Below are 13,122 nucleotides of genomic sequence, written 5' to 3'. Positions count from 1 at the left end.
CCAGCTTCTTGAGGTCACCCCATGACTCTGGGAGCTGGCGCTCCGGTGGTCCCGGGGGTCTGTCAGAGCCAGCCGAGATGTGCCAGGAGGTGTCTGCTGCTTCCTTGTCCCAGGCAGCGTGCCCAGCACTGCCCTCCCTGCCCAAACCCTGGCCTCTCACCTCCACACCTTCTTAGGCTCAGGGTGGTGCAGAGGGACGTGGTTTAGTAGTGGTTGGGACAGTGTTGCATTTATGGTTGTACTTGATGATCTTAAAGGTCTTTTCCAACCAAAGTCCCGTGGGTGACACCCTGAAGGGAAGGGAGGCCACCCAGAGAGACCTGGACAGGCTGGAGAGGTGGGCCCATGCCAACTCCATCAAGTTCAACAAGGCCAAGTACAAGGTCCTGCACGTGGGTCAGGGCATTCCCAAGCACAAATCCAGGCTGGGTGGAGGATGGGTTGAAGGCAGCCCTGAGGAGAAGGACTTGAGGGTGATGGGTGATGAGAAGCTCACCATGAGCCAGCACCGTGTGCTGGCAGCCCAGAAACCAACTGTGTCCTGGGCTGCATCCCCAGCAGTGGGACCAGCAGGGCCAGGGAGGGGATTGTCCCCCTCTGCTCTGCTCTGGTGAGACCCCCTGCAGTGCTGGGTCCAGTGCTGGGGTCCCAGCACAGGGGCAGGGGGTTGGAACTAGATGGTCTTTAAGGTCCCTTCCCACCTAAACCAGTCTGGGATTCCCTGATTCTTGTTTGCATTTCTGCCCTGTGGATCCTTCTGTATCAACCAGGGCTACAGCAAGCAAGCCCCATGGGATCACTGTCCCTTGAAGCTGGCTGGATCCCCTGATGGGAACCAGGAGAAAAGCAAAAACTATCCAAGGACACAGATGCCCAGTGAGCAAAAACAAAATGCTGTTGTTGTGCTCTGGTATGAGAAACTGCTTGTGCAATGTTAGCATCAGGCAGGGGAGTCAAGGCTAAAGATAAAGCTGTAGGTTTTTGGGAACGAGATGTAACTGGTGTGAACCAGGCGGGTGGAAGGGAGTCACAGATGTAACAGGGCCCTCCTGGAGATAACTCTGCTGGCAGCACCTCTCGGGGCTGATACCACCCTGGAAATGCAGAATTTAGGTCCCTACATAGCAGCTTTGGGAGTGAGGAGGGAAAAATTATTGGGGGTGACTTGTTTGGGAGGATTTTGGGGGTAGGAAAGGTGTTGGGGCATCTTCAGAGGCAAGAGGGGTGCTCCTAGCAGGCCACACATACTCAGTTCCAGGTTTGGACACGGTTTATTAATCCCTGGTTTTATTAATCACTACCATGAAGCTCTGGCTCCAGACACAGCCTGGGCCGGGGGCAGGAGAGGGTCAGCTCCATCCACTGTGTGGGAGGACAGAGCAGGTTTTTTTCACCTACAGGGCAAGAAGAAACACCCTGAGCCTGACAGCTCCAGGCAGTGACCTTCCATGTCTGGTACCTCAGTGTGGTGCAGAGATGGTGGAATGTCCCCAGGGGAGGCAGATGCCCCACTCACCCAGAGGTGAGGTACTCCTTCAGGAGCAGGCACAGCTCCACGTTCTGCTGCCGCAGGGTGGCCACTTCGGCCAGCAAGTTGGCCCGGTGCATCAGGACCTCGCTGGGCAGAGAGAGCAGAGGAGGTGGCCAGTGGTGGCCACAGCCCTGCTGTGGTTCCCCCAGCCATGCCACAGGCCTGCCCTGTCCCCAGCAAAGCACTCACTAATATTCCTCCAGCGCGAGCGTCAGCGCGTCCCACAGCTTCAATGTGCTCTCAGGGAGAATGTGTGCCAGGGCTTCCCAGTACTCCTCATCCTTCGAGCTGTCCCGTACCGGTTTCACCTCCTTCACCAATTCATCCTTCACCTTCGGGGTCCTGGGGAACAGAGAACAAAGGCTTCAGGCTCAGCTCTTCACAGGTGAGGAACAGCCCTGTACCCCTCAGCCGCACTGAGCAATGTCACCATCATCACACGAATGAGCAAGACCCCACAGCTGGCTTTGTTTTCCTCTCTGGGCTGCTGGTCAACTCCTGCCTGGACACAGACCCCAGCTGAAGCACTCTGTCCACCTCTGGGGTCCCCAACACAAGAAGCACATGGAGCTGTTGGAGTGAGTCCAGAGGAGGCCACAGAGATGATGTGAGGGCTGGAGCAGCTCTGCTCTGGAGACAGGCTGAGAGAGTTGGGGTTGTTCAGCCTGGAGAAGAGAAGGCTCCAGGGAGAGACCTTAGAGCACCTTCTGGTGCCTGAAGGGGCTACAGGAAAGCTGGGGAGGGATTTTTGACAAGGGGAGTGATGGGATGGGGGAGAAACAGTTTCAAGCTGCAAGGGGGGAGACTGAGATGAGATTTTAGAAAGAAATTCTTTGCTGTGAGGGTGGTGAGACACTGGCCCAGGTTGCCCAAGAGCAGCTGTGGCTGCCCCATGCCTGGCAGTGCTGAAGGCCAGTTGGATGGGGCTTGGAGCAGCCTGGTGTAGTGGGAGGTATCCCTGCCCAAGGCAGGGGGTTGGAACTAGATTATCTTTAAGATCCCTTAAACCAGTCTGTGGATTGATGGCTCTGTGGTTGTCCCCAGCTGTCCCTCACTCAGGCACTGCCTGCACCCCTAGCACTGCCTGTTTACCCCCTCTGTGCCCCCAGTCTGGTCCCCTCCCAGTTACAACGCCCCACTCTGCCCCTTAGTCCTACCTCAGCTTGCTAAAATCCTTCATAAAGGCTTTCAGGATCTTCAGGACATCATCAGGCTCGATATCCACAGACAGAACAGAGCTCAGCAAGCTCTGAGGGGATTCAAGCTCTTTCCTCAGGCCACCAGATCCATGTTCTCTGTCTTCAGCCAGATGCATGACATCTTCTCCACCTGGGCTGCCCTGGCTCTGAAGAGAAGACCAGCAAGCTGGGTATGGTGCCTTCACCACCTTCTCCTCCTCAAGAGCCACCTTCCCTCTGGGAGCTCCCAGCTGCCTGCAGCCTTGTCCCTTGGCAAATTTAGGGAGCTGAGGCAAAAATTCATGTGCAAGAGGCTCCAATAAACCATTGCAGAAGAATATTCTGACCCCTTAGTCCTGACACATTCACCTCCCTTGTCCAGTCACACAGGAACATTTAATGGTCAACATGCTGGTCGCCCCTCTCTGCCTTTCCTGTGTATTCCAGAGAATACTCCCCTTTCCCTGGATCCCTGCTGAGCTCTCCCCACTGCTATCCTTGGAGGTCCCACCTGGCTGGCAGCCAGCTCCTGGGCTTTATACTTCAGGAAAAAATCCACCAACTCGTTCTGGACATCCTCATCATCGATCTCAAGGGTCTGGGGAGCAAAGGAAACAGGTCAGTGTCTCTCAAGAGACATCACAGGAGGGGGAGCAAAAGTAAGGGTGTTTTCCAGAATACTCTGGCACAGCCACCTAGCAGACAGGGAAAACAGAGTCACCAGCACAGGGATGCCAAAAGGACCTCATGGTCTGAAGCACTTGCTGGTTGTCCCCAGAGACAGGGAACAGCCTGAAGCACCAAATGCAGCAGGTTTCCTTGAGCTTTTTTGGGCCTGGCAAGCTGTGGGCAACAGGACCCTGCCTGCCCATACCTTTTATGAGCATCACCTACATGTCACACACAGCTGAAAGACCTGGAGATCCTCTCCTGTCCTCTGGGGCAGCTCTCTGACAACAGGCATAGCATGGCAGTGCCATGCAGAAGGCTTCACCCCAAGGTGTGGAGCTCAGAAGAGAGCCACTAGAACCTGGAGCACCCAGGGGACAGCACACCTGCTCCCTGGTCACAAACGTGCTGCATCGTCACACACCGACTCAGCTTTCACGAGGTCCAGGATCCTCCTGGCAGTCTTCTTGCAGACACTTCCCAGAGGTGTGGATCTATCCTCAGCCTTCACTGCGTTTTCTCTTCCTCCTTCTCCAATGCCCACTGCTTCCTTCTCCTCCTCTCTCCCTCTCTCCTGCTGTCCTCCAGAGCAGCTCTCTGCAACAAGAAAGGTAAGCAGAAGCCTTTGTGCTTTGACTGTTCCTTGTGACCTGGAAAGGACCCCAAACAATCCCAGGACACAAGTTTGGCCAGCTGGTCTGAAACTGGGAGCACTGCACAAAGAGCAATGAGAAGATCCCCATACTGAGAAATGTGGTGGCTGTCTAAGATGGGGTTACAGCACTGGTGGACAAGGGAAAAGCAATGGATTAATCTACCTGGGCTCGTGGAAAGCATTTGACACTGTCCTGCAAAACATCCCAGTCTCTACATTGAAAAGACTGACAATGGATGGAGCACTTGGTGGATGAGGAATTGGCTAGATGGTTGCACTCAGAGAGTTGTGGTTAATGTCTTGATGTCCAAATAGAGACCAGTGATGAGTGGTGCTCTTCAAGGGTGAGTTTGGGCCTGGTGCTGTTTGACATCTTTGTGGGAGATAAACATCTTTGTTGGAGACCTGGACAGTGGGACTGAGCACATCCTCAGCAAGTTTGGTATCAACACCAAACTGTATGGTGTGGTCAACATGATGGAGGAAAGGGCATCCAGAGGGACCTGGACAGGATGGAGAGGTGGGCCCAACCCAATCTTGTTAAGTTCAACAAGGTCAAGTGCAAGGTTCTGCACCTGGGTCAGGGCAACCCCAAGCACAAATCCAGGATGGGCAGAGAAAGGACTGAGGGCAGCCCTGAGGAGAAGGACTTAGGGGTGTTGGGTGATGAGAAGCTCACCATGCACAAAGACCTTAGAGCACTTTCCAGTATCTGAAGGAGCTACAGGGAAGCTGAGGAGGGACTTTTGACAAGGGTGTGGAGAGATACAAAGCGGGGTAATGACTTGAAACTGTAAGATGGTAAATTTAGCCTAGACATAAGGGAGAAATTCTTCACTGTGAGGGTGGTGAGACGCTGGCCCAGGTTGCCCAGAGCAACTGTGGCTGCCCCATCCCTGGCAGTGTTGGAAGGTCAGGTTGGATGGGGCTTAGAGAAACCTGGTCTAGTGGGATGTGTCCCTCCCCATGGCAGGGGGTTGGGAATACATTATCTTTAAGGTCCCTTGCAAGTCAAACCAGTCTGGGATTCCATGATTCTTAGGGCCTGTCATGGAGGAAGTTGAGGTCTCCTAGTGCCACAAGGGTGACAAGAACACCATGCATCCTCACCTGTCAGGATCTCCGCAGCCACCTCCGTTTCCATACTCTTTGCTTTGGGATACCCAAGGGGACCAACGTTGTTCAGGAACCAGGCCTGGGGCTCTTCCCAAGGCAGCCCCAGTTGCTGGGTGTGAATGACACGATCGGCATCGAGGACTTTGCGCATCAGCCCTTTGGCTTCCTCCTCATTCATCAGCCAGACCTGCACAAACTTCTTCTCGTCACTGACAGAAAAGTGCCTGTGGAGTAGGGGAGATGGCCTCATGGCAGGAGGCTCCATGCCCCAAAATTACAAGGCAACACCTCACTTTGATGGCCTGGGGCCTCATCCTGGGGAGATGCCTGCACACAGCCCACCTTGTCTTCCTCTGCACGTCCTTGCACTGCTCCCTGATGCGCTTGCAGACAGCTGCCAGGCTCTGGTTCTCCTCTCTGAACTGCTTCTCTTGTTTGGCCAGTTTGGTCTTCAGGTCACTGAGAAGGCTGTAGAGCCTGGGGAGAGACAGCAAAGTTGAACATCCCCAGAGAGGCATCGTCAGGTACAACCAACCACTGTGAAGGTTTTGGGATTTGAGGTTGCTTATCCACTAGTGACCACCCAGGGCCAAGGCCTGGCTGGACCCTGCTGCCATTAGCACAGGTTGGCCATAACCAGCCTATCCAAAATGCTCTGGGAACAGCTGTGCCCTGGGCTAACCCCTGCCCAGGGATGGGCAGGGACAGAGCTCGTTGGCCTGGACTGTGAGATGGGCTCCATAAAACATAGTACATGAGAGGTGATGGGAGGAAAGGCAGAGCCCATCTTCCAGGGATGGATTTTTTACCTGTTGATCTTTCTCTTCTGCTGGGATCTGATGATTGTGTTCTCCTCCTCTCGCTTCTTAAGTACCTGAAGGTTGAACTCCAGCTTCTCCTGGTTCAGCTGATAGACAGCTTTCATATGCTGCAGCTGCTTCTCCAGGTTCTGGTGTGCCAAAGAAAAACAAAAACAGGCCTTGTCATGAGCAGAATGAAGCTTGGATCCTACTGATCCTGATGTCCAAAACCCATCACCCCAGGTCCGTTTCCCTAGCTAAACCCTGGGCATCACTCATGGATGAGTGATGGACATGCTGGTTGTCCATAAGTACGTGTTATGGGGCCACGTCTGGAGAAAGGGCTGAAGTTGTAGCCCAGTTTCACTCAATGGGGCACTAATTTGGGTCTCTCTCCCCAGCTGAGCTGCTGTTTTTCATGTCAGTTTTAGGAACTGCATGTCTTGAAACTAACCAGAAGACTCAGAAGTTACTTGGCAACCTGGAGGAAGGGGATGCAGGAAGAGTGACAACATGAACTGCAGGTTGTAAGAAAACCAGAACAAAGCAAAAAACTGAAGCATTTGTGATGGCAGCAACCTTTGCATGGCCTGATGGACAGGAGAGAGGCAGTGAGTCCTCCCCAGCTGCAATGGAAGAGACATCTGCAATGGAGATGATGTAACAGAGATGTTCCAAGGGCTGGAGCACCTCTGATTTGAAAACAGGCTGAGAGAGTTGGGGTTGTTCAGCCTGGAGAAGAGAAGGCTCCAAGATCTGCTTCACTACCTCCCCTCATGGCACACACCAGCATTTTCTGTACCTGCACATCGTTCTCCAGCAGGAGCTTCATGTTGTTGTACTCCTCCTCATCCTGCACCCACAGCTGCTCCAGCTGTTTCTCATATTCTTCCACTTTCCTCATACGGTTCTGTAGGTATTCCATCTACGGGCAAATGCAGAACATCATCCATCAGTAGTGACAGTTTCCTCCTGCAACCACAGCTCCTGTGGCTGCCCAAAACAAAGTCACACATGGATATTTCCCTGGCAGAGCAGGTAGGAAAACTGCCCCTTTGCCAACCCTCCTACTCCTAAACAATTATCTGCCTTCATACGCATGTGTCTTCCAAGGCAGCCCAGTGCTGGACAGTCTTGGCATCCTTTGGGCCCTCAGGAGCAAAAGGACATTGAAGGGCTCGGTCTTATCTAGAGATGGGCAGTGGAGCTGGGGAAGGGTCTGGAGCACAAGTCTGATGAGGAGCAGCTGAGGGAACTGGGGGTGTTCAGCCTGGAGAAAGGAGGCTGAGGGGAGACATTCTCGCTCTCTGCAACCGCCTGAAAGGAGGGGGGTCAGTCTCTTCTCCTAAGGAACAAGCAATGGGACGAGAAGAAATGTCCTCAAGTTGAGCCAGCAGAGGTTTAGATTGGATATTGGGAACAATTTCTTCCCCAAAGGGCTGTCAGGCCCTGGCCCAGGCTGCCCAGGGCAGTGGTGGAGTCCCCATCCCTGGAGGGATTTCAAAGCCGTGTAGATGTGGTGCTGTGGTTTAGTGGTGGCCTTGGCAGTGCTGGGTTGGACTTGATAAGCTTAAAGGTCTTTTCCAACCAAACTGATTCTTTGATTCTAAACGTCACATGGACCTTACCTCCTTTGCCTTGTGGGCCCGGATGCTTTCCTCCCACTTCTTCTTGTTGTTGTCCAGCAGCTCTCGCCGTTCAACCTCAAAAGCTTCCTGTGAAGTAAACAGAGCCTTTCACTATCATGTTGGCACTACTTATTGCCAACCTTGAAGCAGGCCAGCAGCCTCCTGGAGAGGATCAGCTGTGGGCTGGTCCCACCATCCCATGAAGACACACTGGGCTGATCTCTCCTCTCCATGCCAGAACATCACTGGCAGAGACCTCCCACTGCAACTCCACAGACACTTCTGCTGTCCATCACCCAGCTGGGAAGGATGCTCTGGGTGGTGAGAAGCCCACTGGAAATCACTGCTTGACTGCTTCACATGCCCAGGGCAGTGGCTGAGTCTCCATCCCTGGAGGGATCTCAAAGCAGTGTAAATGTGGTGCTGAGGGACATGGTTTAGTGGTGGCCTTGGCAGTGCTGGGTTAATGATTGAACTTGGTGATCTTAAAGGTCTTTTACAACCTGAATGATTTAGTAATCCTATGATTAGCAGTAGAGGTTGGTCAGAGAGCCATCTGACTGCACACAATAAGGTCACCTCAATGTTCTTTTCTGGTTTTTAGAGAGATGGACAATCAGCCATCAAGCAGCAACGGTTTAATATGCCACCACGTTGCTCAGGACTCAACCACAGTCATTCAACCAGCCACTCAGCACCATTCAGTGCTTTTGCTTGGCCAGATTTCAGTCTCATTCACCAAGATACCAGTCCTGTTGCTCTGGACAGTAGTCAGCCCAGCCTAGGCAATGAGCCTGTGGCCTTTAGGCCATAGATCTGGAGAAGCAAACAGCTGCAGGTTTTCTGATTGGACTTTCCTCCACCATATGAATAGGTTACCTCAATCTGTAGGAGGTGCTGACGGAAATTTTTCAGCATGAACCTGCTCTGTTCCTCCATCCTCTCCAAAAGCAGGTGGATATCATCTGACTGTTTCTTAATGGTCTGCACGTACTGCTCTTCTTTGTTTTTCAGCTCCTGGAGGAGAAGAGATGCTGAAATCAAAGAGAAGTATTCAACCAGGAAGAGGGTAAGACCCAGGTGCTGCCTTTTCCCAAAGAGAAGAGGTGATGAGAAAAAAGAGCCAGATAATGAAGAGGTAGCTGGGAGGGAAGATGGGAGGAGAGACAGATCATCAGTGCCAGTTTTGACGAGGACAAAATGATGCTACTTGAATTTCTGCATTGTACTGGGGAATTGAAGAACCAGAGAGGGATGGCTGTTGCTTTAGAAGAGCATCCTCCAGAGCTTGAATCCCATACTGCCTACCTTCAGTCAGTTTGCAGATGACAGCAAGTTGGGTGGGAGTGTTGATCTGCCTGAGGGTAGGATGGATCTATGGAGGGATCTGACAGGCTGGATCCACGGGTTGAGGCTCTGCAGAAAGATCTGGACAGGCTGGACTGATGGGCTGGTGCCAATCATATGAGGTTCACCAAGCCTGAAGGCTGGGTACTGCACTTGGGTCACACCAAACCCTGGCAGTGCTCCAGGCTTGGGGAAGAGCAGCTGGAAAGTATTCAGTGGAAAAGGACCTGGGGGTGTTGGTTGACAGTGGCTGAATAAAAGCCATCATGGGCCCAGGTGGCCAAGAAGGCCACCAGCATCCTGGCTTGTATCAGCACTGGTGTGGCCAGCAGGACTAGGGTAAGGGATTGTCCTCCTGTGCTCAGCACTGGTGAGGCTGCACCTTGAATCCTGGGGTCAGTTTTGGGTCCCTCATGACAAGAAGGACATTGAGGGGCTGGAGTGTGTCCAGAGAAGGGCAGTGGAGCTGGGGAAGGGTCTGGAGCACAAGTGTGATGAGGAGCAGCTGAGGGAACTGGGGGTGTTCAGCCTGGAGAAAAGGAGGCTGAGGGGAGACCTTCTTGCTCTCTGCAACTGCCTGAAAGGAGGTTGGAGTGAGGGGAGGGGCAGTCAGTCTCTTCTCCCAAGGAACAAGCAATGGGACAAGAGGAAACAGCCTCAAGTTGTGCCAGAGAAGCTTTAGATTGGATATTGGGAACAATTTCTTCCTGGCAAGGGTTGTCAGGCCCTGGCCCAGGCTGCCCAGGGCAGTGGTAGAGTCCCCATCCCTGGAGGGGTTTCAAAGCCATGTAGATGTGGTGCTGAGGGACATGGTTTAGTGGTGGGCTTGGCAGTGCTGGGGGAACAGTTGGACTTGATGGCATTAAAGATCTTTTCCAACCCAAATGATTCAATGATTCTGTCCTTCCCTGTTGTCCCTACCTGCTGCAGGTCACCAATGAGCTTGTTCTTCCTCTCCAGAAGCAGGGCACTGTGCTGCTGCTGTTGGTTCAGCGGCTGCCACAGCTCCTGCGGGATCTTGATCTCCTCGGCCGAGGCCCATTTGGACGTGATCTCCTCAAACTTGCTTGTGCTAGATTTGGCTTCGTTCTCCAGCCTCTCTACCCTGCAGGCAATAAGAAGGACACAGGGATCTGGGGCAGGGCAGCAAATGCTTCAGCTGCTTCAGACATGACCCAGTCGTCCACACCATGGGAGCAGTGTCCTGCAGAACCCAACTTGAATTCAAAAGGGCCTCAGGAGATCAGTGGAGCTCGTTAGAGCACCACACCATGGCAGAGCCAGTGTCTTACAAGCCCTTTTTTTCACAGGCCTTCCTCCAGCTCTGCCCTTGCCCAGTGCTCCAAGAACCACTTACCTGGAGGAGAAATGGCTGAAGAGGTAGCTCAAGCAGCAGTTACCTTTGCAAAGAGCAACTAGTCCCTCTGTCCCTGGACAAGCCTCCCAGCCATGTCTAGACTTGGGGGTCCAACTGTCCAGAGACCATCCTGCTGCTAAAGCCAAATGGCACTGAACAGCTCATGTCAATAGGACAAAGCTCCTCTTCCAAACAGAAGCACCATCCAACGTGCTCTAGGGATGGCTCTTGGGTCAGGCCAAACAGTGCCCACCACATTTGCCACCCCTAGACCTGCTCTATGGGCAGTTTCAGGACACAGCACTTGTTTCCTTAACAAGATTCCCACTGGGAAACCATCTGAGCAAAGGGCACTTGTCTTGCTGCAGCCAACCTCCCATAAAATGTTCCTACAGTGCCCTCCAAAGGCAGTAGGAGAGAGGACTTGGTGTTTCCTCGCTGATCTGGTCCTGGGGACAGGGCTTCCTAGGAGACAGACCAGTTCCTCTGGTGAAGCAGGATAGGTTTGCCCAGGAGGTTACACAGGCCATTTCCTGAGCCACCTCTTGGCACAGGCTGCCATCGTCACCATGGTGTCAACTCCAGGTGCTGGAGAGCTGCTGGGCAAGCCAGACGTGAGGGCAGTTGTGCCTGTGCTTCTGGAGCAAGAAGACAGCAAGAGGCCCCTAGTAAAAAGCTGAGGACCAGCCACGTTTCTGGAGCAGAACATGTGATGGGTCTGGAGGAGATGGGTAACCAGACATCCAGACTGCAGTGCCCCCTGGGGAAGCCACCAGGCTTGACCTCCAGAGCTCTGTAAAGACCCAACTGCAGCAGGTGGGACCTGTAGGCTCTTTGTAGCACTGGGTTTCCCTTCTGAAGACTAATCCAGCATTGCCCTAACTGCTAAGTGTCCCTGAATAACCAAGGTTAGGATGTCCTCCAAAAGCTGCACCAACACCAGCACTGCTCCTTTCCAGCAGCGCAGACCCCTCCCTGGAAGTGCTCAAGATCCAGCTGGATGGGGCTTGGAGCAATCTGCTGTAGTGGGAGGTGTCCCTGACCCTGGCAGGGGGCTGGAACTAGATGCTGTTTAAGGTCCCTTCCAACCCAAACCAGTCTATGACTATAACCCATCATGCAAGTTCTTACCTCTGCCGCTTCAGCTCTGCCTCATCTGTCCTCCTCTGTATTTCCCTCAAGTCAGCAGACACCTGGATGTCGGTCACCATCTGCGTGCCTTCAAAGAGCAGCTTGGCCAGCCTCTGTGAAGCAGGTGGTACACATCTCACACCTGGAGGCCTGAGCTCTGGAGGGAGGGATACTGGAGGGATGAGCACTGCAAGAACCTCAAGGCACCAATGGGTCCTCCCTCTCCTGGAAAGCCCTACAGGCCACCACCACCACCAAGAGGAATGTGCTCAGAGCACCTTCTTGTTTTGCTTCCGTTGCATGTGCAGATGGGGTTAGGGGTCTGAGATTGGGTCTGAGATGGGGTTTGGATGGATAGTGTCAGTCCCAGATCCTTCCAATCCATGGGCTGTTTGTCACAGGGAAGTCATATCCCTGGGATCCAGCCCATGAGATTGGTAGGTAGCTGCAAAGGACAATAAGACGTCCTTTGTCTTGAGGTTGTAGCAAGGTGGGTGTTGGTCTCTTCTCCCAAGGAGCAAGTGGTGGGACAAGAGGAAACAGCCCCAAGCTGTGCTAAGGGAGCTTTAGATTGGATATTCATTTTCTTCCTGGAAAGGGTTGTCAGGGCCTGGCCCAGGCTGCCCAGGGCAGTGGTGGAGTCCCCATCCCTGGAGGGATTTCAAAGCCGTGTAGATGTGGTGCTGAGGGACATGGGTTAGTGGTGGCCTTGGCAGTGCTGGGTGAACAGTTGGACTAGAGGATCTTAAAGATCTTTTCCAACCAAAACAATTCTGTAAGAATCACACACACACACCCCCAAATCCTGAAGAGTTCCTGTCCCTGCTTCTTCTCACATGAAAGCTGCTGTGTGACACTAAGCACAGCTTAGGAGAGTAAAGCCAAATGTCTAGAGGTCAGGGAGAGAAGAGGACCTTCCTGTCCTACTGCCGCACCTGCCTGCTCTCCTCAACCTGCTTATGGCTCTTCCTCTGCTCTTCCTCCTCTTTCTCATCCACCTTTGGCTCCACATCTTCTTCAACTTCCTCCCTGGGCAGAAAAGGGCAAGAAGACAGAACATTTTACACCACATTGTCTTTCTGATACTCAGGAATGGCCTTGGATCTGGGATACCATGGCTCAGCACAGCACACTTTGCCCTCTCTTCTCTTGGGCAGGTTTTGTCGGGGCCAGGAGGTCCCCACAGGCACAGAAAGGAGGCAGGAAAGGTTGAAATAGCATTCCCAAGGGAAAACAGCTTCCTGTTCTTGAGCTGGGAGTGGATCTTAGTGATCTAGGGAGGGTTTGGCCCCAGGGGTTGTTAATAGGATCCACAAGAACCTTCTTGTGGTTCAAGGAACTGGCACTGGCTCCCGAAGAGGGCGGAGCCATCAACCCCAGTGCCACTCTGGGCTACTTTGGGGTAAGGGGTCTGGAAGTGGCACCGGTTTGGGTTGGGAGCATCAACGCAGTGCTAGGCTGGGCAGGAGATCAGCTGTGCCCAGACACGGGGTTTGGGCAGAAGACGCGAGGCTCGGTGCGGGTTTGGGGCAGGCAGAGGCCCGCACCCCGCTCTAGGGATTTCGGGAGAAGCGGGGGCAGGGCGGTGAGGCCCCGGCTCTCACCGGGCCTTGTTCCCGAGGCGCTCGGCGATGCGGCGGCGGCGGGCGGCGACGCGCTCCTCGGGGCCTGGCTCGGCTTCGGGGTCGGGCTCAGCTCCCGCCCCCCCTC

General features: G+C 53.6%; 1 protein-coding gene across 1 annotated transcript in view; it reads right to left on the bottom strand.

Annotated features, from left to right (window-relative positions):
• Positions 1-13,122, bottom strand: part of TRIM35 (tripartite motif containing 35) — a 33,123-nt gene that overhangs the window by 10,123 nt on the left and 9,878 nt on the right. Inside the window, 15 exon segments of the mRNA XM_010002224.1 lie at positions 1,517-1,618; positions 1,721-1,873; positions 2,689-2,876; positions 3,221-3,307; positions 3,803-3,975; positions 5,144-5,373; positions 5,492-5,626; positions 5,959-6,098; positions 6,752-6,874; positions 7,578-7,664; positions 8,457-8,594; positions 9,846-10,029; positions 11,413-11,525; positions 12,348-12,441; positions 13,017-13,119. Of these exon segments, the coding sequence (XP_010000526.1) occupies positions 1,517-1,618; positions 1,721-1,873; positions 2,689-2,876; positions 3,221-3,307; positions 3,803-3,975; positions 5,144-5,373; positions 5,492-5,626; positions 5,959-6,098; positions 6,752-6,874; positions 7,578-7,664; positions 8,457-8,594; positions 9,846-10,029; positions 11,413-11,525; positions 12,348-12,441; positions 13,017-13,119 (2,050 nt within the window).

The sequence above is a fragment of the Chaetura pelagica genome, unplaced genomic scaffold, assembly GCF_000747805.2.
Source record: "Chaetura pelagica isolate M959 unplaced genomic scaffold, ChaPel_1.0 scaffold107, whole genome shotgun sequence".
NCBI lineage: Eukaryota > Metazoa > Chordata > Aves > Apodiformes > Apodidae > Chaetura > Chaetura pelagica.
The sequence above is the reverse complement of the archived record's forward strand: the minus strand, read 5'-3'. Positions and strand labels throughout refer to the sequence as shown.